General features: G+C 40.3%; 1 protein-coding gene across 38 annotated transcripts in view; it reads left to right on the top strand.

The window, feature by feature from the left end:
* Positions 1 to 27,350, top strand: part of LOC125698633 (sarcolemma associated protein) — a 403,851-nt gene that overhangs the window by 327,678 nt on the left and 48,823 nt on the right. For 25 of the 38 annotated variants that reach the window (XM_048957219.1, XM_048957218.1, XM_048957217.1 and 22 more), the window contains exons 2-11: positions 14,976 to 15,123; positions 19,098 to 19,170; positions 20,550 to 20,586; positions 22,180 to 22,242; positions 23,126 to 23,221; positions 23,810 to 23,881; positions 24,680 to 24,820; positions 25,734 to 25,871; positions 26,974 to 27,142; positions 27,226 to 27,276. In XM_048957219.1, the coding sequence (XP_048813176.1) occupies positions 14,976 to 15,123; positions 19,098 to 19,170; positions 20,550 to 20,586; positions 22,180 to 22,242; positions 23,126 to 23,221; positions 23,810 to 23,881; positions 24,680 to 24,820; positions 25,734 to 25,871; positions 26,974 to 27,142; positions 27,226 to 27,276 (988 nt within the window). Of the gene's footprint in view, positions 1 to 4,310; positions 4,436 to 14,975; positions 15,124 to 19,097; positions 19,171 to 20,549; positions 20,587 to 22,179; positions 22,243 to 23,125; positions 23,222 to 23,809; positions 23,882 to 24,679; positions 24,821 to 25,731; positions 25,872 to 26,973; positions 27,143 to 27,225; positions 27,277 to 27,350 lie in introns of those variants that run through there. The other 13 variants (XM_048957222.1, XM_048957228.1, XM_048957247.1 and 10 more) reach the window with 3 other exon arrangements.

Raw genomic sequence — 27,350 nt, forward strand, 5'->3', positions numbered from 1 at the left:
CCCTGTAGCACAGAATGTCCTGTGCTGTGCTTCTGGTAGCTCTCACACTTTGGACACACTCAGATCAGTGGTGGGAAGGACCCGTCTGCGCTCAGTTCCTCCACATGCCCAGTTTTCCTTCCAAAAGAAACCGAAGCGGATCAGAGGGAGGAAGCTGGGTGCGCTGCGGCGCGGCTCCTGGAGCAGATGGCTGGGAGAGCAGAGCGGGCGTGTGTGCGGCACAGCGTGTCTGCAGCGTGCACCCCAGGAGAAGGAAGGAGCTTGTAAGGGTGCAGATACAGAGGAGAAAGCAGAGAACTGATTCCTGATGCTTCCCTGAAAACTTAGACAGGAGATACCGAGTGCTGTCAAGGAACGTGCTATCCAGTATAACCAGGAGACACACACAAGCTGGGCCAGCGTGCACGCTTCTTTCCAGGAACTGCTGCCGAGCCTCGCTTAAGAGTATCTAAAATTAAGCTGCTGCTTCAGCCCTCTGCAGCTACTGTCAGGTGGCAGCAGGAGAAGGAGGCAGCCTGAAATCCAGTAGGAAAAGGCCTCACTTCTTCCTCAGGCTGAACACTGCCTGCTGAGGAGAGCGGTGTGGAAAGGTGCTTTGTGTGCAGGAATCGTACCCTTCATTTGTTGCTCCTGTCTTCCAGGTTATGTGCTTTCACTGTACAGAATCTATAAGCAAGCAGGACAGTTGTTACTGATTTACCTATGAAATTGTTATTCCTTTTTTATTATAATATTAGCATCTCACTTATTTTAAGACTGGTTGTCCAGTCCTCAATTTGAGCATTTTACCAGTTTTTGAGTGCTAAGCACCTCAAAATCAGTTTAGCAGATTGTTCTAGCAAAAGAATCAATTATTATTTTTTAAAGTTGGTGTTGAAATAAAACAAAGCTGTAATAAACCACAGCACATTTCTCTTGAATGTGTATTTAGCCATGTTGCTCGTAATGCCATCAATTCCCAGAAACCCAAGCTGTTTTCCTTTGAAATAAACCACGGATAATATCTGATCCTAATTCAAGTTTATTAAAACTTAATAGTAATACAAGACTGCTCTACTTAATTACAGGTAGCGAAAAAGACTTGCTGATTTTTCTTTAATCAAAGTATATATAGTCTTGTCTTTAGTCATATTAAATTTAATATGACAAATCTCTTAGTATGTCAAAGCCTGCTGCTAAAGAACAGGTGCATTTTTTCTGTGGGAAGTCTTGTTGGGGACACAAGAATTGAGTTTCATGTGAACTGAGTTTGAGGGTTTGTCTGTTTTTGTTTCACAGAATAGATGAGCCGGTGTAAATGGGGCTGATTTGACCGAGTGCTTGAATGCACTGAATGTCTGTTCAATGACATTATCATTTTTAATGACTGCAGAAGCCAAGCTTGCTGACTTTTCTTCCATCTTCTAGTGGAGCTGTAGGTTTTGAAATAATTCTTAAAATGTTGCTTTGAGTTACCAGTGCGTATCCTTCTCCCAGTTGTTTTTCTTCTTGTCCTTTTAGTGAATGACTCATTCTGGTTTGCTTTAGTTTCTGGACTTTTTCTTTTGTTTTTCTGAGAGTCTGGATAAAGAATGGTAGCAAAACTTGAGACAGTAAATGTCAGGAACACGTTTCAAGAAATTGTGAAGGAAAAGCCTCACTGTTCTCATAGCAGCAATATTTTTGAGCCGCTGATTAGACATGGAAAAAATCCACATGGCAATTCCAGCTCCTTTGGAGCATATGGCTTTCTTCTGGCTAGATGTGTTTTCACAATTGATAGGAAGTTCACTTCCTATGTTTAATCTGAGAGGCTTTGACAGCACTGATTTTTACACATGCTTACTTATTCTGGATAGAATTGCAGTAGCTTATGTAATTTCAGTAGCAGGAACATTGAAGCTGAGAAACCTATTTTTCAAGTCTGAGAAGTATTGTGAGTGTTGCAGCTCATGGGTGAGGGCTCTAGCCTGTAAAGATGGAATTCACAGTATAGACAAACCACAGTGTATGTTCTGCAGTTAATGCCATCTTCATTATGAAAAATACTTTCAGAAAATAAACCAGAAGATTACTTATCTTCTGATAGGTACTTTTTTCAAAGAATTGGTTCACTTTACTAAAATAGAATCTGAGTGTATATAATTGCCCTCTAGTGGTTACAACTCAGGTTTAGATAGCAAAATGATTACGATGCTGGTAGAGCAATATTACATTGTGTTCTCACCATTGTATAGTATGAGCTGCATGTAGTTGTCTCTGGTTTTCATACTCGGAAGGATCCACCATTTGGAAAGTTACTTGAGGGCTGTATGAAAATTAAAACTTCTGTTTCCCTTTGGGAGATTTATGATGGCTGGGGGGAGGAGGGCTTTTTTTTTTTTTTTTTTTTTTTGACAGTCTTGAACAAGTGGTGCCTGGAAGAAGTTCTTTTTGAAGATGTTTGCTTTGCTTCAGAAAGAAATGTGGCACGTGGGGTGCAGAAGTGCTCGGCTGGGTGCTGGATGTGACAGGAGCTGTGGCTGCCCTCCCCACCCTGGGCAACCTGCCTGCTCCTCTGCTCCTGCCACGTGTGCAAAGCACTTCTTTTGTTGATCAAGAGGCTTTCAAAGGCATTTGGGTTTCTTTACTCCATCTGAAGAATGAAAGTCATGGGCACGGCGTTATCAGCGTGATGTCCCTGCTGACTTTGTGGAAGCGGTGGCATATACCAAAGGAAAAGGCACTGAGAGGCGTTGTGTGGGAAGCTGTGCTTGGAGTAATTAGCTTGGGAAGTTTTGCCACGTTTGCAAACCTTTTAATCTGTAAACCCGAGGTACCATGTATGTGATTTTTGCCCTTGACTAAGTCCAGTATAACTGGTGAGTCACTGCTGTGCTGCTGAGTGCACATGTCACATCTGTGCACTCCCTCTGCCATCCCCAAGGCAGAAGGCCGTGCTGCAGTGCCCGGCTGGGCGCCCCAACATCACCTATTCAAAACCTGCTCCTACTCTGTCGTGTTGCTGGAAGACTCGTCCCGATATGCACACATGTGCTCCACGCTTGTCTTTCCTCATGCTTAAAAGAACGTTAAACTTCTGTTATTGCCCACTCATAGATCTCAAAGGAACACAGAATAATCTGCCTTTTGTTTTGTGAATACCAGCTTCTAGTTGCTGCTTGCTTCATATTTCTTGACCCGAGAGCGAGCTGCACGTAAACAACGGCTCCCTCCCAGCCTGTGTTCGCTCTCACTTTGCTGGAGGTACGGCTTGGCAATGCCTGCGGTACAAATAAACTCCCAATTGTCAAATTTCTCCTCTATCTGGAAAATGAATTTTCCGTCTTTGGGTGGAGCCGCACCCTTCTGACTGTTTTGCTCCTAGTTAATTACATCTGCTCTCTGTACGGAATGGTGAAGTTCAAAACACAGAATGAAAATAAGTTTAAGTTAGTACTTAAAAAAAATAAAATAAAAATAAGTGTTGGTCCTTGCCCAGTGCAGAGGAGTTCTGAGAAAAACAGGAGTGAAGGACTCTGGTGGCCCCTGTTTTCAGCACAATGTATGCAATGGACTCACCATGCTATCGTGAGTTACTGTGGAAATATTTGTGCTCTGGTCTTGCTACAAAAAACACCTGATTTGCCATGATTAAAATTCTCAGAGTCATTTGTGCTTCTGAATTAGGACTTATGTTTCTGCATCTTTATTGGCCGTGTTGAATTTAATCACCGTAGCGTTAAGCAGATTCTCAGTATGGTCATTTTAACTATAGCTAACTACAGCCAAACAGTTTCTTTTTGAAAACTCTCATGTTTTGGGAGCAGATGATATTGGTTACAAAGAGCAAGGATTTCCTGCCGACAGAGTGATGAATTAAGTAGGCCTGCTCTGACATTGGTAACCAGTGCAGAAGTCACATTACAGTCTTTATAGATGAAATCTGTCCCTTACTAAAAGGGAGACAGCTTCTTTTGTAAGTTCATCAGGGTTTTTACAAGTTTTCATACAGTATTATGGAGAAAACTGCTTACCACACCATGCTTGTGTTTGGAAGCGTTTGTGGGATCTGATGTGGTTTTGGTTTTTTTCTTATCTGTATGTGTGATCACTGGGAGGTCTTGCTGCCATAAAACAGCAGTATTATGGAATTAAGGATTGTAGGTAAACACAGCAGTACCTTACGTGGAAGGAATAAAAATGGGGAAAGGTTACAGTAGTTGCAGCAGATACTCCCTTTATTCTCTATACAGTTAAAAAGCGAACACGTGAGAGGAGAGGAGCAGAGGAGAGTCAATGTAATGATTAACTAAAAGGAGAAACTTCAGTGTGTGCAAGATAGTTAGGCAGCTTTTGCAGTACTGTGCCGACCTCCAAACGCCTGGGACTGTGCTGAGAGTTTGAGTTTGATGGGTTGCCCTCCTGCCTTCTTCTCATTCCATAGGGGAGATTTTGTCGTCTGGCTCTTCATCTGGTGAGCTGTTGGATAACCTTGTTGGTTTCTGTTGTTTCCATTTTGCTTGCAACTGAAAAATATAATTGCTGATAGGAATTCAATTAAACTTCTAAACTAAAATCTCAATTTTTGGTAATTTTTTTAAAATATAATTGAACTGCCTGATTACTTCAGGAATTTTGAGGAAGCAGGAAAAATAGTTAATGTTAGTGTTTAGTTTCTTGTCCTAATAGTCTACTCTGCAAGATCCTGTTGGTATTTGAAGAAATCATTTTTAAAACTTTCTTTCATTCATTTTCTACTTTTTTCTATCAATTCTGCCTGTCCCCCAGTGTTTTCTCACTAAAACAATTCAGCATTTCTTTTAGTAAGTGTTACGGATCCTTGGGTTTATTTTCTCTTAGTGCAAAGCTTTACTAATGGCAGCCTCTTCAAATTTAAGACCAGACGAGATTTGTGCCTTACGTCTGGTTTTAGAGCAAAGCCGTGTCCAAACATGGCCAACCTCCCCTTTTGTGTTACGCTTCTCATTGCTGTGGTCCGAGATAAGAACGCAGGATTTTGGTTTTAACTTTCATTTTACATCTTGTACTCCAACGTACTTATTATTGAGTTGGTCAGAGAAAGTAACTGTCGAGTGTGTAATCATTTCCTCTTGATCCTGAATTTCGGAATATTTTAGTTCTCTGAATAATTTCATGATTTTTTTCCTAGTGCAGAATTTCAGTACGGGTGCTTTTGGCAAATGGAGGTAAAAGAAACCACAGACTTTTAGGAACATACATTTGAAAATAAGTTGTGGAACCTGCTCTTTGCAGAGCTAATAATTCTTGGCTTATTGTACTTGGATATATGCTTCCTACAAAAACAGTCTTTGGGACTGTGTACACTTTGTGATAATATTTACTTTCATTATTTCAAAGCTGAATTATTTCATGTTGTCAAACTCCCATTAAATTTATTACAGCAAACAGCAGTATTTGGCTTTAGTCTGGTTTTAGAGGGAAGTATTCCTGCCAGGGCATCACGATTGGATATTTCCGCAAGGTTTTGCAGATTGGAGCTCTTGTGTTATTTTAAGTGGCCATCCTAAAGAAGTCTGAATTTTTGGGTAGTGGCCTATTGAGTCTTTTTTTTTTTTTTTTCTTTATTGTAAAGTCCTATTGAGTTGCACTGTATTTCCATAATTGATTAACATAGAGAGCACTGTGGCATGTCAGAAAGGCGCATTGCTGGTGTGTTTTCCCCAGGGTAAGTCTGTGTGCCATGGTGATAGAAGTTGATGTAAATTGCACAGAGTAATCAGTGCCAACGATACATAGCCAACGCCATGACTTGTGTAATAAGAGAATGAACTTTCTTAATGAAGTAGAGCAGAACAAGTTACATGGCAACAAGTACAGTATCCTCTGGAAAGCCTGCTTTAATCCATTAGTACAAGTCCCTATCACCAGCCGGGTAATGCAGAGTTATAGAGGCTTCTTCCAAGTACCTGTATGTTGTATAGGATACTGTCATCCATGACAGCAATAATACAAAATAAGTCTCTTTGTTGTTTTTGTATTCTAATGAATCAACTTGAACATCTCAGGATGCTGTGAATAATTTTTCAGTGAATTGCACTTTATTGTTCATTTATTTTAAAGTAGCACTTAAAGCAGCAAGATGCGTTAAAATATCTCAGCATCTTTAGGGTGGAATGCAGATGGAAATTTATTTATTTTTTCCTCTCTTGAAAATGACATTAAAATGAGCAGTGAGTTGGGGAGTGTTTGGCAGGAACATTTCTGCTTTGTCTGTTTTCAGACTGGAATTGCATCCCTTTTTCTGAGGCTGTCAGTGTTCTTCATCTATTCTGTGATTATCTTACAAGAGGAGGTTTCAAGGCACGATGTATGTGTGGTGACAGACTTTAAGATTCAGATGTGAAGAAAATTAATTGAATTTTTTTCTTGTTGTCTTGAAGCTGTCCAGCATTTGTAGCAGAAGGCTAATTTTTGGGAATTCTTGTGAAACCTAAGGACAAAAAGTTAAATAAAAAGAGGTATTTTAAAGACTAGTAATTAGTAACTATGGTGACAGATGTCTTACTGTAGCGAGTCAGTCAGCTATATATAAACCAAATTACTTCTCGATTAGAACTCTTCCTCCAGATCTCATCTTTTTTAAAAATAGCCTTTTGCATCAAAACTAGTGACATTGATGGAGAGAGACCTATTTTTACATGCTGTTCTCACATTTTGGGTTAAAAAAGGCTTTTTTCTGGAGCATCTTGTCATCTTGTTCCTTTGGACAGCGCGTGCATCTCTGGATCACTTGTGTGGTCTGGATGGGGAGGTGTTGCTGAATAACTTCTGCCTTTTTAAACCATTTATATGCGTTGTCTGCTCACCACAGAAATCTGTATTCAGTAAAAGCAATGATATTGTGCATGGTGCCTGGGATTGTGTCAGATCACATCCTTCAACAGCAGTCTTCTACGTGAATGCTTATTACAGAATTTTGATGTCTGAGGTGTTACAGTGTAAAAAAAAGCATTCAGAACTCATTCTTCTATGATGGGGAGTTTTACTACTTTTTACAGTTACAGGATGTGATTATTATTGGGGAGTGTTAAATTCACAACTCTCGAACTGGATTTAAATTGCTTCTAAAAGTAGTGTGTGAGGTCAGTAGTGTGTCAGCAGCTCTGCGAGAGGAGTGGGAGGGCGGTTGGGTCAGCAAGGGTAACCTGCCTCCGTGATGGTGATTCTGTTCTTGTTGGTTCCAGTTCAAATAATAATAACAGAAAAGCCCAGGCTTAAGCACCTTTTGTGCAAAGTTTGGGGTGAGAGCACAGCCCTAGAGTAAAAGCACCACTCCTGGTATGAGCTGTCACTCGATGTTGTTATCCTATCACGGTCTTGTGTGAAATATAATTTTCCATGTAACTTCTGTCTTTTTTCCAGAGTTTATGTTCCAAGTGTTTTGAGTGTTGATGGTTCCTTTTTGAGCTAAAGTAAGTAAAAGACACCTGTAAGTGGTTAATGACAGTCATATAGCTCTGCCCTGACCCATGGGATTTTTCAGGTTCCAGGATCTGCTGTGCAATTTGTTCAGTTTGTGCAAGCACACGTGATGCAGGTTTTTATTGTTTTCTAAATGGACCCCCAATTTCAGAGTGCTGAGTGCTGAGATGACCTCAAATCCTGATTGTGAGATGTACATTCCAGTGTTGAGATCCCGAGGTCAGTCGCTGGTGCTGTAAGCCCTGTCTGCACCGTTCCAATGCTGTTGCTGCCATGGGAGGTGTGGGGCCGTGGCTTAGGAACCAGCTCTGAAACCCTGCTCTTGTTTAGCCCAGGTCTTTGTGATTTACAAACCAAACTAGGCAAACCGAATATAGTAGCTGTTCTGGAACTGCTTTGTGGTGTTTGGCCGTTCCTGCAGTCAGGCCTTTGCTGCCATGTGATGGGTGAGGAGCAGCCAGCTGGGCTGAGGGTGCTGCCTTGCTTCCTTCACCCGCTGCTGTGTGCGTGGAGGACCATGGTCACAAGAGGTGCTGTGACTGTGACAGATGGCTGGGACTGCTTTGGGGCTGTAGGCAGCAATGCACAACTACGGCAAGCTTCTGCTGGTGTCCTTGGGCTTTTCTTTATATCCACAGGCTTTAAATGGTGACTGTGAAGTTTTGTTTTAATCTGGAGAGCTTGGATTGTGATTTGAGATCCTGAACTTAAACTTTTAGCCATCTTCTGTCAACTTTTTTTTTTTTTTAATATGGAAATGCAACAGTATGACTTGAAAGTTTTTGATAATAAATAAATAGCCTGAACTATTGACATAAAATGCTTCTAAGTTCCACTTAGATTATTCTAAACCTGAGCAATTACAAAGTATTGTTAAGGCTCTATAAGGCTCTTTAATAGCATTTCTGTTAACAGTGAGTGTTTCCTAATAGAAATGAAAAAAATATATATCCTTGTAAAGTAAATATTTGTCATCCCATTTCTGAATTTACCTGGTTCAAAGCAGACTTTGTGGGCAGCAGTGGGTACTATTGTGCAGTGCTATTGACAGTGGTCACCTTGAGTCCTGAGCTTTCCTTCTCCAGATCATTACAGCTGCTGGCAAACATGGGGGTTTAATGCTGGTTTAGTAAGTCAGTTGAGCTGTGTGATGGGCCTGACATGGAGGTGGTATTTCCTCTGCAAGCACACTGTAATGTGGTTGGTGGTTTTGTTTGGTCTTTGTGCATGCATGAAAACTTGCATTGTATCATTATTGAAAATTCTGTTCGGTGTAGATTCAGAACTCAGTTGCTAAAGTAAGCGCTGTGACACAGTGTGTCAAAAGAAGGGTCTGTACCAAACCATTCATGGGTTCAGCGTGCCTGGAAATGTTTGCTCTGTTTTGTTGAGAAAGGTGACCTTTTGATACCGACGAGAACATGAGAATAACTTGTGGCTGCGTGTCAAGCACAGCTGGAGCTGTTGGGGTCTGGCTGCTCGGTGCTGCCCTGTCCCAGCTGTGTTTCCTCCTCCCTGGCCTCCCAGCCCCACACAGCCCTGTGCCCATTTCAGGCAAAGCCAGCTGAGATCGTGCAAACAAAAGCTGAGTACAAGGCCTGCAGTGAATTTGAGAGCTCTCAAGCTATCAGGGCATGGCAAGCAGCAAAGCAATTCATACTTCACAGCACTTCAGCTACATCCAGAAAAGGTTGTCTGTTTATAACCAGGCTCAGTTATGCTGGCACGAAGCTGCTTTTACTGTTACAGTTTATTTTGCTTGACAACAGGTATGAGCGGGCAGCAGGGTTGTCCTGGCAGTGCAGTCAACAAACCCTCAAGGTGGGAACAGGACAGAGCTGTCGGTCAGCAGAAGGGCACGTTCCCTGTTCCCTCCTGCCCCAGGCCCTGCTGGTAGGCTGCTCTTCCTCTGCCACACTGAATTTCACAGCGTGTGCCTGCCATGGGTGGCTAGAATCATTTCAGAACTGGTCTGCTGAGATCTCACAAATTAAAGCACCGGTTTTGTTTCCAAGTCATTCAGTGAGCAAATAGCTTTTAGATCCACGTGTTTAACCAATACAAAACTAAATAGAAAAGCAGTTTTGCTCTATGCACCCCACCCTGTGAATTATGCTTGCTTATGGAGAAAAATACTTTTACTTCCTTGATAGGTGGGTGGAGTTAGTCAAGTGAGTGGAAAGGAATTTAGGATGTGTCTAAGCAGACCAGAATGAGGAACTCAGTCATTTGAATCTGGAGATAATTTAGCATTTGAACTTCTGTCATCTATCTTACAGGCAAAGGATCAACCTGGAATTTGTTGTGGTTAGCACAGTGTGTTAGCACTGCTAACAGAACTGCTGCTCCCACATTCAGAAAATACTCAGTGTTAATATTTGAAGGAATGTAAGGTGACCTACGAACTGCATGGGAAAAGAAACCTTTTGGCTACAGTGTGATAAATGTTGGCTGTATTGGTTTGACCCCATTATGTCTTGCTCTAAGATCTTTCTTTGTAATTGAGATTGTGCAAAACCAGTATATTTCACCTCTTAATAGAATACTTAGTATGAGACAGGTCCACACAGTTGTGTCTTGATCGATTTTGTGTTGAAGTATTGCAATTTTTAGATCCCCATTTATTTGCTACATGGGACTACTGGCTTTAGTCCACCACATTTGTACTACCAGCGTTAATTGTTCAATAATTGCTCATCTCACCTGGACTAAACTGATGCCTTGAGAGTGTAAAACAGGGCTCTGAAGCACTGGTAGTTGTATATACTTTTTTTACAGAAGTAAGTGATGAGGAAATTAACAGTAACATAGATCCTGAAATTGGAGACTCATATCTGTAATAGCCTAGGCAGTGAAAATGTATTGAGTATATTGATGGTTGACTTCTGTAAAGAAGACAATGGCCTACATTTTAGTGCCTCTTGCTTACTTGACAATGTAGCAATGGAACAAGGCTGGCATATAAGCATATGCTGCAGCCTGTCTGCATTTACAGATGTAGATTTCACTCCATGAATGAAGTGAATCTCACATCTGTGTTCTTCAGTAATTCTCTATGATTTTCAGTATAATTGTCCTGAACAGATGTTTCAAGTTGATGGAGCAGCAGTAATGTACTCTTCAAATGGAAAAAGGAGGCTTTATGCAGTGATTGCAAATGTTCTGTGAATCAGAACCATCACCCTTTTATACTTGCAGCCTACTGCAGTTCTGGTGTATTTCCAGCCTGGAAAAGAGGCTTGGGGTGTTTTTGTACATTGTGTTGTACTTGGAGTGGTTATTGTAAGAATTTTTGGGAAAAAAAAAAGTCCACTATTTGAATGATCAATAACTCATTTATAGAACACCTATTAAGCATTGATTTCTTTTTGTCCTATTTGTGAAGTCTTTATTCTCCATCTTTACCTTGTGCCATAACCAACAGCTATGCAGCAGGAAAAATCTTGCCTTGGGCTTCTGAATGTGCCATCAGTTACCATACACAGCTGGTTCTGGAGATTTTGATCTTGCTCTAAGAAAGCTAAAATGTTAAACTAGTGAGTTAATCATGAGTTTATTGCGCTAATTCTGGAGCTTCATGTTGATCTTCTGGATTGATCCTTAGTGATGTAATGCGGTGTGTTGAAAGAAATGCTGAATGCAATTAAAATGAAGGCTAAGGAGGGAGTGCTTGCTAAAAACAAGTTTTGTAGGAAGAGGTTAAAACAAAATGATCTGTTGGTCTACCCTTGTACTGTAATTAAAGTGAATTAATTAATTAAGCTACTGAAAGACTGTGCTTCTTTCTCTTCAAGATTTCCTATGCATCTCTGAGCCCAACGTTTGACTTTTGAGTTCCTTCAGAAATGTCTCATGCTATACAGAACTGCACATGGCTTGGGGAAAAACAAACACAAAAAAAGCCAGAAACCAACATTTCACTTTCTCACTTGTCTGGCTAAGTAGAGAGTTATCTTAAGCCTCCCTCTTGGAAATAGCATGTTAGTTAAGTACAAGCTATAAGCAGAATGGTTGTTTGTTTGGCTTGGTTTTGTTTCTTTGAAAATTCTCCTACATGTCATATGTAAAGCTACAATCTGGAGCACAGAGATTGTCTAATTCCCTGATATCACCAAGAATTCATACACTGTCCGTGCATACATCTCGTATCTCTCTGACTGCACGAAAGTGAAATGCAGGCTGTGATTTGCAAGTTGTTGGTACTCTGAGTCATTGACCTAAAAATGGTGTAAGGTGTTTCTGTCACGTAGGTCAAAGAAGAGGAGGTAATTTTGTTCAGTTTGCAAAGCTCAGCAGAAACCTGAAATATGATCAATACCACAATAATACCTTGTAAAGCACCGTGGAAACAAAAGTCTAATACTTTGGAAGTCCCTTAAGGAGGATTCTAACTAATATGCGTTGTCCTGGGGAAGCTTGACTTCAAAATAACATCTTAGACTTTGTGGAAGCAGCATGATAAGGACAATTAAGTGAGCTTATTAACAAGGTATAAATGAGAGAGGATGCAAACAACCGTGAAAACATAAATGACCAAATTAGAACATGGAATAGAATTTATTTTTCTGTCTGAGAAAGCAGATACTGGAAATGTAATATATGGTATATATATTTATATATAAAATAACAATACTGTATTTTTATAAATACTATATATTTATATATATATACATATTATATATATAAAATACTGGAAAGTAAGCTGCTTAAATAATTGTACATTGCCTCCGACAGAGGGGAAAGAACCATTTGAGCCATAGGTATTGTTGTTAATTAAAGATGCAGTAATTCTTTAACAGTCTTCAGAGCTTCTGCCCTCACCTGCCCCAGCTACACTCAGCCTTCATGTAAGGCACAGAGGGCTGAGTTTTTAGTTTGATCTGGAGGGAGATGTGAATTACGCAACCAGGTGTAATTAGGGCACGTACTGCCCTTTGTTCTGGCACTGCCAGGTTGAGCAGAGTTTGCGTCAGCTCTCCAAACTGGTTTGCTGGGGCTAACAGTGCTTGAGCCAGTAGGGCTGTGGAGGTGGTGTGACTGCCCTGAGCACCGGGCTGAAATGCACCGCTGCTGGAGCTGGGCAGTATGCGCTGTAAGCAGGAATGCCTTCGTTACACAGCTGCTGGTAGCAGGCACTGTGCAAACTGGAGAGCCTACCTAGAACGTGGAGTACATAATGCTGTATTAAATACCAGTATGCTGCCATAAATAGTAGTTAATGTACAGAAGTGAGTGTCTGTCTCAGGATCCTATAAAGAACTTTTTTTTTTTCCTTTGGGAAAGATGAAGGCAGCTAGTGAAAGTAGGATGGCAGTAACATGTAAATTTACTGCATGGAAGCAACCAAAGCTGTGGGTTGCTTGCCAACTGCTGCATTAAGGATGAGATGGCTGAAACCTTCTGAAGTGCTGAAGTCAGTGCATTTCTGCTTAGACACCAGCTTGTTAACATGCTGCTGGTGCTATTATTTCTTTGCTAGATGCAGGGAGTAAAGTTTTAATCCTGTTTGTAAAGACTTGAAGACATTTTAACAGCAACGCTTTTCTAAAGCATACATGATGAAATTTAGTAGCGTGCACTTAAATGGACATCAATGTGATAATATAAAATGGAATGTGTATTTATTATAGCTGTTTATTTACACTTCTGTTGTTCCACATGGAATTTGTGAGTTGCTGATGGTGTGTTGCATTTCCTTTTCCATGGTAACTTCTGTGTTTTTCTGTGCTATCTTCTCAGTACCCCGTCTGTGGGTGCTGCAGAAATATATTGGCAGCCATGAATCCAAAATGTAGAGGACTAAGAGGCAGGTATTATGTATAGGAAAGAAAAGGGTGGGGTAGGTATGCATAAGCATGTTTGTTTCTCCTTGCCTGTGACTCACTTCTTCATAACAGAAGGATTTTCAAAAGGAGCAGAGTGCTAATTGAAAGCAGACAGGAAGTAAAAATAATTCTCTGTACTCAACCATGAGGGTGGAATACTTTCAGACAAGTAAACTAATGAGCTAATTAATTCGATTGACTTTAAACCTATAACTGTCACAAAAGCCATGTAACTAGTATTTATACTAATATATAATATTTTGTAACACAGAGTACTGTTTAGAGGGGATGGGTCTGATGATTAATGCAGTGAAAACAGCCAATATTTCTTGATCTGTCCATAATTCATTCTGATGGACATATGACTAATCAATTTATTATTTTTTTTTTTTAAAGATCAAAGGCATATCTCTTGAGTAGAAGTCTTTCATGTGTTGCTTCTCATTCTGTCATTACCTCCATCTAGCTGAGTTTGCCTGCTTTGGCATTCACCTCGATTGCTGTATTGAGTCCCATCCTGTGGACCCAATGGCATTGAAGCTGTCAGGTGCTAAGATAAGCATGTCAGATATGTATCATGTGCTTGAAGTCATGTTCCAAGATGGTTTTCAAACCAAGAGGTTTGAAAAAGTATACTGCTGGTCTCATCATTTTTAAGCCTAAGTTTTCTTTCAATGTTTTTAGTGTGTGTGTATGTGTGTGTATATATATATATATATATATATATATATATAAAAATATATATATATATAAATAATAATTATTATATTATATATCATTTATATATAACATGATAACATTAAAAAATGTTTTTTCTTTATTGAATCCTCAAACAAAATATCTTGAGTTGCTTTTATAGGTAAGATGGGAATATGCTCATTTCCAGAGGCAGCGCTTGGCCTCCCACCTTCTACTTGATGAGTTTCCTTACAGGTGCAGGAAGTCAGGGACTCCTGATGTCCCATAAGGATCCTCTAATAACCACTGTCACATTGAAGTTCTGCCCATGGCCCACTTCAGCTGCATCTGGCTGCCTAATAATATGGCAGTCCCTCTCTTATGCTGCCTGCTGATCAGGTCTCAGCTGGTGACTCACTTGCCAGGTGGCCTCTCCTAGATTGTGCAGTTCCCCTTGTGTCATAAGCCACTTAAGATGCAGTAAGTTGCCATTAGAATTTAATTAACTCTACAAATGGATATTTACAAAGGTACCTGACGATGAATCGATCCCAAGATTAACATAATGGTGTGGACTAGTTTCCCTAAGAAGTAAAAGCATCCTAATTTTGTTTTCCTTAGTTTCAGTCAAGTGTTATTATAATTTCTGAATCCTGTCATCTTCCAAAGAATTTCTTTTCACTTTCAGTCCTTGCTCTCCCTACAGCATGTTTGTATTGTGCAACTCGGGCACCTTCACCTCATACAGTTGAAATCCTCATATTGATGAACAGATTCTTATTACGTGTGGCAAAAGGTATTGCCAAGGTGATCTCATCCTTTCCATGCAGGCAGTAGTGTCAAACAACTGAAAAATAAAAATATTTGTTGCTTATATGAAGGTGTTACATCCCGAGGAGAATATCTTGAGTTCAGTGCATTAGTTCTCGTCTACACTGGGTGTCAAGCTATATTTTAAAGCAAATTCAATTTTACTGACACATAAGTTTCAACACACTTGTTTTATTTCTCCAGGTAACGTAATGTTCTTCTTGTTTGTTTTTGCAGTTCTATCTTCAAGACACTAAAAGTAGTAATGGTACCTTTATTAATAGCCAGAGACTGAGTAGAGGGTCTGAGGAGAGCCCGCCATGTGAGATAATGTCAGGTGACATCATCCAGTTTGGTGTAGATGTGACGGAGAACACACGGAAAGGTAAGGGTATGGATCTCTTCCTGTTTGTTTTTCCAGTGTGCTTATTTACAATATCTTACTGCAGTGCGATCTTTAAGAGCAAAAAAATGGTATTCCCACTGTAAGAAAAGAAAACATTCCTGCTTCTTTTCCCTCCGTTGTGCTGGCAGTGAGACCTGTGACTGCATGGAACACTGGATAAAGAAATGGATTTGCTGAAAACACTGAATCTGTCCTTCCTCCCACTCAGCCAGGTCTTTCAGTTGGCTTGCTTCCTCGGGCCACCTTCTTCTGCAGCTGTGTGGGTGCTTATGTGCATGTCAATAGGATGGAAATGCAGAGCTGGGATGGCACCATGTGTTCAAACGCTGTCTCACTTCAGTTGACTTCCAGCAGTTTTGAAAGTGCAGTGTGAGTGTGTGTGTACAGGGGATGTGTGCGTAGTGTTGGGGGTTTTTGTTTGTTTTGGACTCCTGGATGTTTAGTTGGTATTGTTTGGGAGTTATTTGAAATGTTACTTGATATAACGTAAGTGCAAATATTAATGAATAATAGCAGTATATGTGGAATAAATCCAAAGGATACTTTACATCTTTAATAAACCTGGGACTATTTTGAGTGGGGCTGTCCTCACTAAAGGGGCCAAATTTGTTCATGTATATTTAGACCTAGAACAACTTTGAAGTTTTTTTTAGAAGGTAAAAACGGAGTTCATTTGTTTTATTGGTGATTATTTGCAATTAATGTATGTGAAAGTCTGTGGAAAGCTCATTGGAATGACAGTAGCAGTTCTTCCCCATGGCTATGGTAGTATGACAGGACACAGCCCCTGTGCTTGAGCGATCTGGTTCTGCTCCCTCCCTTTGCTCTTCCCAGCTCTGAAGATAGGAGCTGCCCTCAGTGTCGCTCCGATGCGCTGAGCCAGATGATGAGGAAGAGCGTGCGAGGTCTGTGTTTCCCTCTCAGTGCCTCCCCAAGCAATGAATGAAAATTGTATCATCATGCAGGGGCAAGAAACAGCTGCATCACAGTTACAGTGGTTACACATGAATGCAGCTGGAATGCAGACAAACACATTTTTCTCCCCCGGTTCATTTCAGTAATCTTAGATGTTACTGTTAACTCAATCTCATAATAAAGCACCGACATGAAAGCCGGTTTTAAATTAGTGGTTCCCTTGGAGGCCCTTTTGCATACTGATATTTGCGTGGTGCTTCCCCTGCAGAAGGCATCTCGGCGCTTTGCCGTGTGCCTTACGGACAGGCAGCACGAACAGCCTATGTAAATTGCCACTTGTGTAAATATCGCTGGAATATGTTTATTTCCGTGCCATTGTTCGGGCTGCCTTTGGGGAAGTCATTTTCTTGCAAATCCGATCTTGATCGGGTCTCGAGGAGCGCGGCACGCTATGTGCTGCTTCGGGACGCCTTACATAAGCGGCGGTTCTTCCAAGTTGTGCTGTGAAGCCGAAGCCGTTGCCAGGCCCGGCGAGGCTCGCAGCTGCCGCTTCCTTTTTTGTCGCTGCTGTTCCCGGCACCGGCCCTGCTCCGTTCCCCCTCCGCCCGTTCCCCCTCCAGCTCCGCTTCCGTGTCCTCGGCGTCCCCCGAGTGCCGGGATCGGCGCACCGCGTGGCGGGCAGCCGGCGCCCCGTGAGCCGCTGGCAGCGCGGCCCGCGCCCTTCGTCCCGTGGCGGTGGACGCGCGCGCTGCTCGGGCGCACGGCTGTGCCGCTGGAGGACGGCCGAGTACTTTCGAGAGAAAAACCGCACAAACTCTTGATTCCCCCTTCGCGCTGCCCCGCCGCCGGTCCGATGCCGCTCTGTTAGCTCGCGGCGTGCCGGCTCGGCTCCTCGGGCGCGGATCGCCCCCTGCCGTGCGCGGCCGGCCGGTTCCGCCGCTCCGTTTCCGCGCTCCCGCGGCAGCCCGGGCCGGCACGGCGCGAGCCGCTGTGCCCGAGGTGAGTGCGGGGCGCGTGGGAGCGCGGGCGTGCGGCCTCAGCCCTCTGCCTTCTCTCGAGGGATTGAAGACAGAGACGGGAGGTGCAGTGATCCCTGCTGCCGTAGCCAGCCATCGCTGTTCCAGCATCGCGTATGTTGCTGTACCTTTGCTGTAGGCTTTGTTTTTTTTCTGTTTGTCGTGACTTGATAGCTGAAGGATAGTGTGTGACTTCATTGTGATTTTATTCCATAAACCAACTGAAATGCTACAGTACCTTCTTACTGGCACTATTTATATTCTCTATTAAATCCCCTTTATCCCTTCCCTTTTTTTTTTCGTTTGTTTGTTTGTTTTTTTAATATATGAAAAAAGCTTCTGCAAGCTTTCAGTACATTTATTTTTAGTGTATTAAAGGGAAAAACTTCAGAATCCTGTTATCTCGTGGCAGAGCTACTCGGTATCCAGTGCATGGCTCAGTACTAAGGCTGTCTCTTAGCTTTGGTTTTTGGTACCCTCCTACTTTCTTCCTGAAATCATTCCTCTCTATACTTTAAAGGAAAAGATGTGAAAGCTGTTTGAGTGTTGCATGCATGCCACAGATAATATCGCTGCTGCTTTTTGTTGTGCTGTCAAGAGCAAATTTGTGAATTGCAGACCCTTTATTTGGACACCTCAGAGCCAAAAAAAAAAAAAAGAAAAGTTCCCATGGATTGATCCAATTTGAGATGGGCCTGATCTTCCCTGGCAGGTACACTTCATGTTGTACCAGGGCAATTTACCACAGTTCTGGAACAAATCAGATGCTTCACTGTTGTATTTAGCTTTTAGTGTTGAACGCAAGGAAGAAGCTCTGTTTAGTTGGATCATCCCTCCCATATTTTTAGATTCTATTTATGGCAGCTTCCTCAAAGACCTCTCTCTTTTCTCTGGAGTATTACTGTTGTCCTAAAACACTCTGTCCTTTTTATACTAAGCCAGATTAACTGTTTTACTGATATTAATAACTATGAAAGTAGAGCAGCACAAGTGTTGGTAGGTTCTTCAGGTATGGCAGTCAGGGGCCGTATGCTTGTATCCAGTGGTGCTTTGGGAACAGCTTCCATCTTTCTGTCCATGTTACCAAGAAGATGCACTTCACAGTTCATAGCACTGCACAGGAGGAGGAGGAACAGCAAAACTCCCCTGTAATTTGTTTGAGGATTTCCTGAACTGGTGTCAGTACAATTTTGGGGAAACATTGTGAAGAGGGATCAATCCTGATGTGTGAAGAATCTTGAGTACTTGAAGATCAGATACTGCTTACTCCTCTTATTCTTTTAGTCACTCCTCTTAATCTTTTGTCAGTTCAGAGAATCCCAAATGCAGTTCCCGGGAAGCACGCTCTGTCTCTGAAAGGAGAGGCCACTTGTTAAGGCAGTGTGCTTTACATGCACACTACAAACACCCCACAGTAGAGGCATCCTTCTGAATGCTGCTGGTGTTGGCTCTGCTGAAGAGAATTTGCTTCTGTGTTGTTCATGTACTATTTCTCTGCGCTCCCTTTTGATTGCTGTGTTTGTGAATAGCGATCACTTGGCAAGTTCCAAGCGTTGAAGTGCTTGGTGGCACAAATTAGATGTGTTACCTTTGAAGTCTCTGGATATGTTCACAAGAATCGTGTCAAAAAGCTCGCTCGTTATTGTGTTGCTATTTCTGTGTTCCCATTAATGCAGGTAAGATGCGTTATTTTCCCCCTCGTTTTGTGAACCAAACAAACCTCTTTAGCTCACTGCAGTAAAGAAGTCTTGCTGGCCTTGCTGCATTTGGAGTCGTCGGGGTTGGAACTGCTTGGTAGGCCAGCAACAAGTACCCAGCATGACCTCTTGGAGTTTCTCATGGTAAAGTTTCCATTCTCTGAGGAGATCTATGCAGACAGACCGAGCCACCAGTGCTTGAAGGCTTGCTTGCCTTTTCTTGTTCACCTGCCTTAGAGTTTAAGACAGTTGCCGTATTTTTAACCACGGGACTTATAGTTGAATAGTGACAAATCATGATGATGTGCTGTTTGTTTCTTTTCAGTTACTCATGGATGTATAGTCTCCACAATCAAACTGTTTCTTCCAGATGGAATGGAAGCTCGATTGCGATCTGAGTAAGAATAAGTGTCTGTTTGCATATGGCAAAATTAGATCTCTGTGTAGTGAGGATTTGATGGATATTACATTTAAAATTGGCTTAAGAACAGTTTCTTTGTATGTGTTCAAGTAAATAAAATTACTGAGAACATGGTTCTTTTGCAGGCATTATGAAAAATAAATCTCATTTGATTGTCACTTTGAGAAACCAAGGCAGCTCTGAAAGCATAAAGAAGTTCTTACTGAGTTGGATTCTCTGATTGGCTGTGTTTCTCAGGATACTAAAATGAATATTAAAAACAAAAATACAGGAGCAAAATGAAGCAAATGAACCATTCCCCTTCCGTCTTTTATAATTTGGCATTGTTGTTTCTGTTCCTTTAAATGCATGTAGGCTCTCCTAAAGTGAAGCTAATATCTGTGTTTCTGCACACATGTACACGTAACATTGTTTATATTCTTCAGATAAGCAATGTAATGTTTCCTCATGGTGTAGTTATGCAGTGTTACTATGAAAGTAAGCTTTACCTGACACTGGGGAGATTGAGTGAGGCTGGATAAAAGAATATTTGGAAACTCAAATGAATGCCAAGAGACTTCTCTGTGCTGGTACATGCTGGTATTGGAGAAAACTTCAAAGAGTAACAGGAACAAAGAATAGTTGGTTGGTTTTTTGCAGTAACTAACTGACAATTGCAACCAACTTAATTTTAATCAGCTTCCATCCTCAGCAATTCTGTGTTTCTCATTACTTAAATATTCTTACAGTATCAGTATCCAGAAAGCTTGCATGAAGCTTTGTATTTTATTTCATGGAAAACTAGGTCTAAATAGAGCAATATGGGAAGTCTTCAGTGTAATTGCATGTGCTAATACGAAACGTTAGGAATGTGTGATAGGGAGTTTTGATTCCTGTTGAAAATGTGCAAGTGTGCAAAGCCGTGGACATTGCCAAACTGTGTTTCTCCATATGAATCTGTGAACAAGAGTACCAGATGCCAGAGTGCCTTCTGTACCAGTACCAGAACAAGAATACCAGGTGCCTTCCTGGGGGTGTTGTTTTGTGCATGTAGGTTGGTGGAAGCCTTGTTAAAATGGTTACATATCAAATATGGAAGCTATACGTCCAAAAAGAACTACTCAAAGTAAAAGTTGGTAAAATACATTTTTAGAACACATCTTGGATTTATAGCTTGAAAATAGTTCTATAAAATCAAAAATGTCCCCTAGCATAGTATTAACCATTTTTACATGCTTGCATTGTAAATTCTTCAGTTTTATCACAAGAAGAAATTCATCACAAGGCATCTTTATGAAATGCACAGTGATTTGTGAACTGATATTCTGTAGCACAAATACTTTGTGTTTACTTTTTCTTTTTTTGTTTGTTTTCAAGTGTTATCCATGCTCCATTACCAAGTCCTGTTGATAAGGTAATTCAGTGATTTTGTTGTTTTTTACCTTACTCTACCCTGTGTTGTTTTCTGATTTGCTAAAAAGATGAAGTGAGCATGAAGTCCAGTTGCATTTAGCTGTGTTTCCTGCTGGACTGATTTGAGCTAGTTTTAAACTTTGATTGTCATTTCTGTAGGGAAGGAACAGCAGTACCAAAGTGTATATTTAAGGTAGTTTGGCTTCGTAGATGGAGTACGGCATCTGAAACATGGCTTCAGAAAATGTAGTGCTATTGAGAGGGTTCAATTCCAGACATGCTCTGTCATTAACAGACGTTGGATACTGCATAATTTGATACTTGGTCTGTTCTGTGGGACCAAGAGTAGATCCTGTTTCATGGTTTGGTGTTCGGATGAGGTCTGTTGTCTTTTATCTTGCTCTCATGGGGGATTAGTTGCATGATGCAGGCTAGGAAGAGCTCTGGTATATTTCAGAGGAAGACTGAGCTCCTGTTTACAGATACAGCCAGGTCTGTTCACTGTAAAGTGAATAAAGCGTGGCACAGTTGTTAAACTCAGTTTTGATACTGTAGGGTTCCTCTCCAGAAGGTGTTAAAAGGTATTACTCGCCTGGGACAGGCGTCCGTTATTTGATTGTCTAGCCTGTAAAAACAAAACAAAACAAAAAGGATTGACTAAGGTTCAAATCAATCAACATTTTCAGTGCAAAAAACAAAATTTTTAGAAATTAGGGAAGCTTCTTTATGAAGACATTGGTCTCGTGGCATTTGCATTTAAGTCAGGGTTTCAGTCAGTGCGTGCAGTGTGAGTGCATGGTGAGGGCAGAAGTTCTGCGGGGACTGTTGTGTAGTTGTGTGTGGGAAATGGTTTCTCAATGGTATCAGTGTAGGTCACAGGAACAACAAGCCACCCCACCTCCTTAGCCCTAAATGCAGAATGGTTTCTGGCACTGGGAGAAGCATAGAGTTAAAGTAAGACGTGGCAAAACAACAGACTTTCTTAAGCCTGGCTGAGACGGGGCACTGAATAGTGTAATTTTCTTTAATTGAATTTGTATTAAAATCAAGTGAAGTGATGGTGCTGAAACACAAGAACAATTATACATTGAGGTATTGCAGGTAGTCCCCAGCTGTGAAATAAGGGCAAAGAGAATGCTGAAGGTGATGGAGTCAGGTCAGCAGAAAAATGCGTGATGAAATCTTGAGCGGTAGGAGGCAAGGCACACTGAATTGGAATATGAGAAAATTGTCATTTCTGGGCATACCAGCCCCCCTGCCCCCCAGTTTATATTTGTCCTTGGATTGAATGGCTTCACCTTTGTGCACCTTGTTTCTTTTGCCAGATTGTCTTTTGTTTGAGCTGAGGTGAAGCTGTTGACTACTTTGTTTCAAAAGCTTGTAAAGGCATTAGCATGGTGTGGTCTTAGTCCAGAGAGGTGAAGTTCTGTGTTAACATGAAGTAAAACGATAGTAGTATAAAAATGATTGAAAACACCATTAGTTTGATAACAAATTTACTTTCCTGACTGGATTTAAATTATAAGCTTTGCCTTATTTGAGTCTAATGGAAGATCCGGAAACGTTTAGATTCATAAATTCTCTTATTTCTCAGGTTGCTGCTAACACACCCAGTATGTATTCTCAGGAATTGTTTCAGCTTTCACAGTATCTACAGGTAATTTTTTTTTTCCATGGCAGCATTATCTTATTAAATACTTAATCTTTGATTGATTAAAAAAAAAAAAATGTATTTTTGTCTTCCAGTTTGTAAACAGGAGCAAAGCACTTAAGTACCTTATTCTATAGTGAAACAGTGTAAGAAGTGTTACAATTGAACATAACATAGCTCCGTGTAAGCTTCTATGGTTCTTAATGAGCAGTATGAACTATGGCTTTCATATAAGGTGAAATGGTAATGGTGATTTTTATTCCAATTAATTATGAGGTTTTTGAGACACATTAATTGTGGATACATTTGCTGAAATAGCAGGAAGCAACTCAGGCAGATGCTTTTTCGTGAGAAGGCAAATCCAGAGCTATTTACCAGTCTGTTCATTCTTGCATCCTGGAATTGTTAAAAATTCTTTGCTGACCCAAAATAAATTCAAACAAAAATAGCAGTTCTTGCATGGCATTTATTTTCTGTGACCTGATTTAGGGACTAGCAGCTCAGTGCACAGGAGCTGCCAGATCTGCCTTCTGGTGGGTACACCAATTTTATTGCTGAAATTAGTGACAGAAGTTCAGAGTGGGTATACTATTGAGAAGTCTTGGAATTGTTTGCTGTGTATGCTCTGCATGTGCAGTATATGCTTGACAAATTAACATTTTTGGGAACCTGAGGTTGTAAGGTAACATTTTCTAATGGAAATATCCAAATGAAAGTCTGGGTGAATAAAATGGAATGGTTTTATGGAAGTTTTGAATACGTGACAAGGTGTGCTGCTCACACTTACTTTTTCCTTTAAATTTAGCGTTATTTGGTATCTTTTCTATTGCTCCTGTTTTTGAGTTGCACTAGCAGAACTGACCAGTTGGCTCTCTTGGTCTCATCGTAGGAAGCCTTACATCGGGAACAAATGTTGGAACAGAAGCTGGCAACCCTTCAGCGACTACTTGCTGTTACGCAAGAGGCTTCAGATACTAGTTGGCAGGTACCAGAAAGCATCCTTTCCCTTTATATAAAATAGAAATTGTGTCTGTTGCTTTTTAAATGACCTGGGAAACAAACTAAGGAGTGAAAAGCATTTTGTGGTTCTCAAACTTTGCAAAAGACAGTGTTTAATAAGTTTGATTTACAGGTTGAAATAACTTTTAATGATATTTATTGATTATTTATTTAAGTAATTATTTAATTGATAGGACAACGGGGAATGGTTTTAAACTCAGATGGGGACGTTTAGGTTAGATATTAGGAGGAAGTTTTTCACACAGAGGGAGGTGAGGCACTGGAACAGGTTGCCCAAGGAGGCTGTGGATGCCCCATCTCTGGAGGCATTCAAGGCCAGGCTGGATGTGGCTCTGGGCAGCCTGATCTGCTGGTTGGTGACCCCTGCCCGTGGCAGGGAGTTGAAACCAGATGATCTTTTTTATGGTCCTTTTCAACCCATGATAAATAGAAAATACTGTGATTCTAAAGCAGAAGTCTACTGGAACTACTTAAAACACAGTGTTCTGTTGAAATGGTCTATTTGTTTTGCCATGACTAGTATTAATATGAGGTGAAACTTCTTCTCTTCTAGGCTTTAATAGATGAAGACAGGCTGCTATCAAGGCTAGAAGTTATGGGTAATCAGTTACAAGCATGTTCAAAGGTCAGTAATTCACTATAGGACTCCGTACTAGAGTACTGAAAGATAGCTCTTCTGAAGTATTTTGAAATGAAAAGAAAGCAGTTTGAACACAAACTTCCTCATATGGGACTGTGCTATGTACTTCTGGTACTGATTAGCTTGAAAATTGTAGGGCTGTTCTGTATTTCAAGGAATCATTTTAAATTTAGATAAATGTTTATCTATCAGTATTTTTTGAGCCCAAACCAGTTTTTCTTTTCGTATATAGAAGAGGAATTTGTCATGTGTGAGAAGCAACCACTCTGTCAGCCCTGTGTTCTTTTCAAATACGGATTTGAAAAAAGGCATTATAAATATGCTGATATTCAGAAGCAAAGTAAAAAGAATGCCCTGACTCGTGTGTTGTTCAGGCCATGTATGCCTTCATTTTTATATATATATATATATATATATATTTTTTTTTTTTTTTTTTTTTAATTTATTTATTTATTTTTGCAGGCCCTGTCTGAGATCTCTCAAATGGGACCTCAGAGAGTTTGGGTTGGTCTAACAGTAGGACTCAGAAGGACTCCTAGGCTTGTCACTATTTTGTGCCTCAAAAAATTACAGTTTTGCTATGATCAAAGAATTGCAGATGTATGCTGCTGTATGTGCAGGTGGTTTATACCCAGATGTATCAAGAATCCTTGTTCCTGCAACGTTTTCTCAACTACCAGCAACTGCTGAACATTTTGGAATAGAACAGATTTCAGCTCAATCTCACATATTTTATCAGCAAAATATTAATTTATATTTTTTGTATCTCAATTGCATGTCCAGAATCAAACAGAAGACAGTATACGAAAAGAGCTTATAGCATTACAAGAAGACAAACACAACTATGAGACAACAGCCAAAGAGTCCCTGAGGCGGGTCCTACAGGAGAAAATTGAAGTGGTCAGAAAGCTGTCTGAAGTGGAGGTACTGATGTTTCTTAACTAGTTTGCTGGAAATACAGAAATACTTGCAACTGCTGCTACTTAGATCCATGTTTATTGCCTGTAACAGGCCAGTGTCTGTCATATTGTGGCACTTGCAGTATATTAAACAGAGTTGTTTATTTCTTAGGTGCTAATCTTACTTGCTTAACCTTTGGACTATTTTGATGATGAGGAAAGAATACTAAGTTAGAGCTTGTTACCGAGAAATACGAGTACTTTTTTGTTTACTGTCTGTAATGTGATTCAAATGAAGAAACAGATCTTGAGTAATGAGGAGGAAACTGTAAGCCATTTGGCTGTGCTGCTGGTCCCAGCTGATGCCGACTTGTCCTGGAGCATTCCTTGCCTCCTGAAGACTTAGCTGCCTCTTGAGTAAAGGCATCTTAGCTGAGATGCTTGCACACATGATGGAGTTCCAAAAACAATCTAGAAAGTTTCCTTGGAGCCATCTGTCTTAAGATAAATCTTTATTTTCAGGTGGATAAGAGGTGTGGTGAAGTATAGCATAAAAAATGTGAGAAACTTCAAAAATTCATTTATAAATAACATAGAAGAGAATGATGGAGATGAATTGCACATTTCAGTTCTTTATTCCCATCAGTCTTTATCATTTTCATAGACTAATTTGGCTTTGAGGTGTGTTGTTTTTTTTTTCCTACATGCATGAAGCTTTCTTCACATAATTTCTATGAAGTAGACTATTGCAGAGGGTAGTATTTTTGCCGGTACTCTTTTTATTGTGTTTAGACTTGATGATTAGGAGGAAAACACTTTGAAAACAAATATAATCAGTTGCATATATTGTTTTGAGGGGACACGTAGATCAGCTGGCATGTTTGGTGGTTTATCAGTCTCAAAAGTTGCATTTGTTCCATACAAATTTTCTCTTACAGCGGAGTTTAAGTAATACAGAAGATGAATGTACTCACCTGAAAGAAATGAATGAGAGGACTCAGGAAGAATTAAGAGAGTTAGCTAATAAGTACAATGGAGCTGTAAATGAAATTAAAGATCTTTCTGACAAGCTAAAGGTAACAACAGAACTTTATTAGACTTATGTTGGTGTTGTAATGCATGGAAAAAGATTTCGTTTCTAAAGCAGCAATCAAGCAAAGGTTAAGAAATTATTTAAGCAACAAGTAGAAAGAGAGATGTATATCAACTGTTACATGCTGTTTTCCTTTACATTTAACGTGCCTGAAAGTGTCATAATTAAATTGTTAAAAATTTCCCTTTTTCTTTCACTTCTAAAATTACAGTATGCTTGGAGCTGCAGTTTGTTTTTTGTATGAAACTCTGTACTGGATGAAATTTCACATTCAGCTGCTTTTATATACATAACTTATTTGCATTTCACATTACCCTTAGAGCAGGTTACAAGCACAGGTGGCCAACCACTGTAAAATTACAGCTCAGCTCCTTGGTGGGAAGAAGCATGACGTCAGGTTTATTATTAAATCAAATTTCTAATTATATTTTAATGTCCCGTGTGCTGGAGAACAAAACGATGACAGTATGATAAAGCCTGTTCCCATAAAGATTCCCATTGAGATTAGCAGATGATACTGAGGAGGAAAGTGGTAGTGTTCTGTTTTTGAAAGTTATGTTTGTCCTGGATACAGGAATTAAGATTATTTTGGCCTTAGCTCAGCATCTCAGAAAACTTTTCTTTCCAAATTAAATGTTATATTGCTGGTCTTAAAGTCCTTAATTTCGTAACTAAGAATTAATCACTACTGGTGATGAGTTTACACAGAAGGATCAAAATTGAAGCTTATTAACCTAGCTTTGCAGGGAGGAGAATCTATAAAATATATTATGAAATCCAACAAGGAAAAAGCTGTGGGTTGTAATAAAGTTAATCTGTGAACTGTGAATTCAGCTTTTGGAATTTGGCTGCTGTTTTGAGATGGGAGTCTGGGTATTTCTAAGCTCTCCAGACCTGATAGTGTTCTGTTGATGTTTTGAGATTTTTTTATCTGTAATTTTGCCTATAGAGAGATTGTATTGTTTCTGTTTTCTCCATCTGACTACCAAAGTAGGTTACTTCAATACATTCAGTTATACAAAACAAGGACATCTACACCTCAGGGTGTTAATTTTGATTTGTTTGGGGATTTTTCTTTTGAGCAGGTTGCAGAAGGAAAACAAGAAGAAATCCAACAGAAAGGACTGGCAGAGAAAAAGGAATTACAACATAAGATAGATGAAATGGAAGAAAGAGAACAAGAGCTTCAAGCAAAAATAGAAGCTTTGCAGGCTGATAATGACTTCACCAATGAGCGGCTAACTGCTTTACAAGGTTAGTCACTAGTGGGGGAAAAATTATTAGTTTGTTATTCTTTTAATCTGTGAAATACCTTTTTCTTGGAATTCTGTTTACAGTACGGTTAGAACATCTTCAGGAGAAAACTCTTAAAGAACACAGCAGCTTAGGTAGGTGTGATCAGTTTCTTGTTTAAAGCTGGTTTCCAGATTGTTTCTCTTCAATTCCTTTTATTGTAATAATC

This window comes from Lagopus muta, chromosome 11 (genome assembly GCF_023343835.1).
Source record: "Lagopus muta isolate bLagMut1 chromosome 11, bLagMut1 primary, whole genome shotgun sequence".
Classification (NCBI taxonomy): Eukaryota; Metazoa; Chordata; class Aves; order Galliformes; family Phasianidae; genus Lagopus; species Lagopus muta.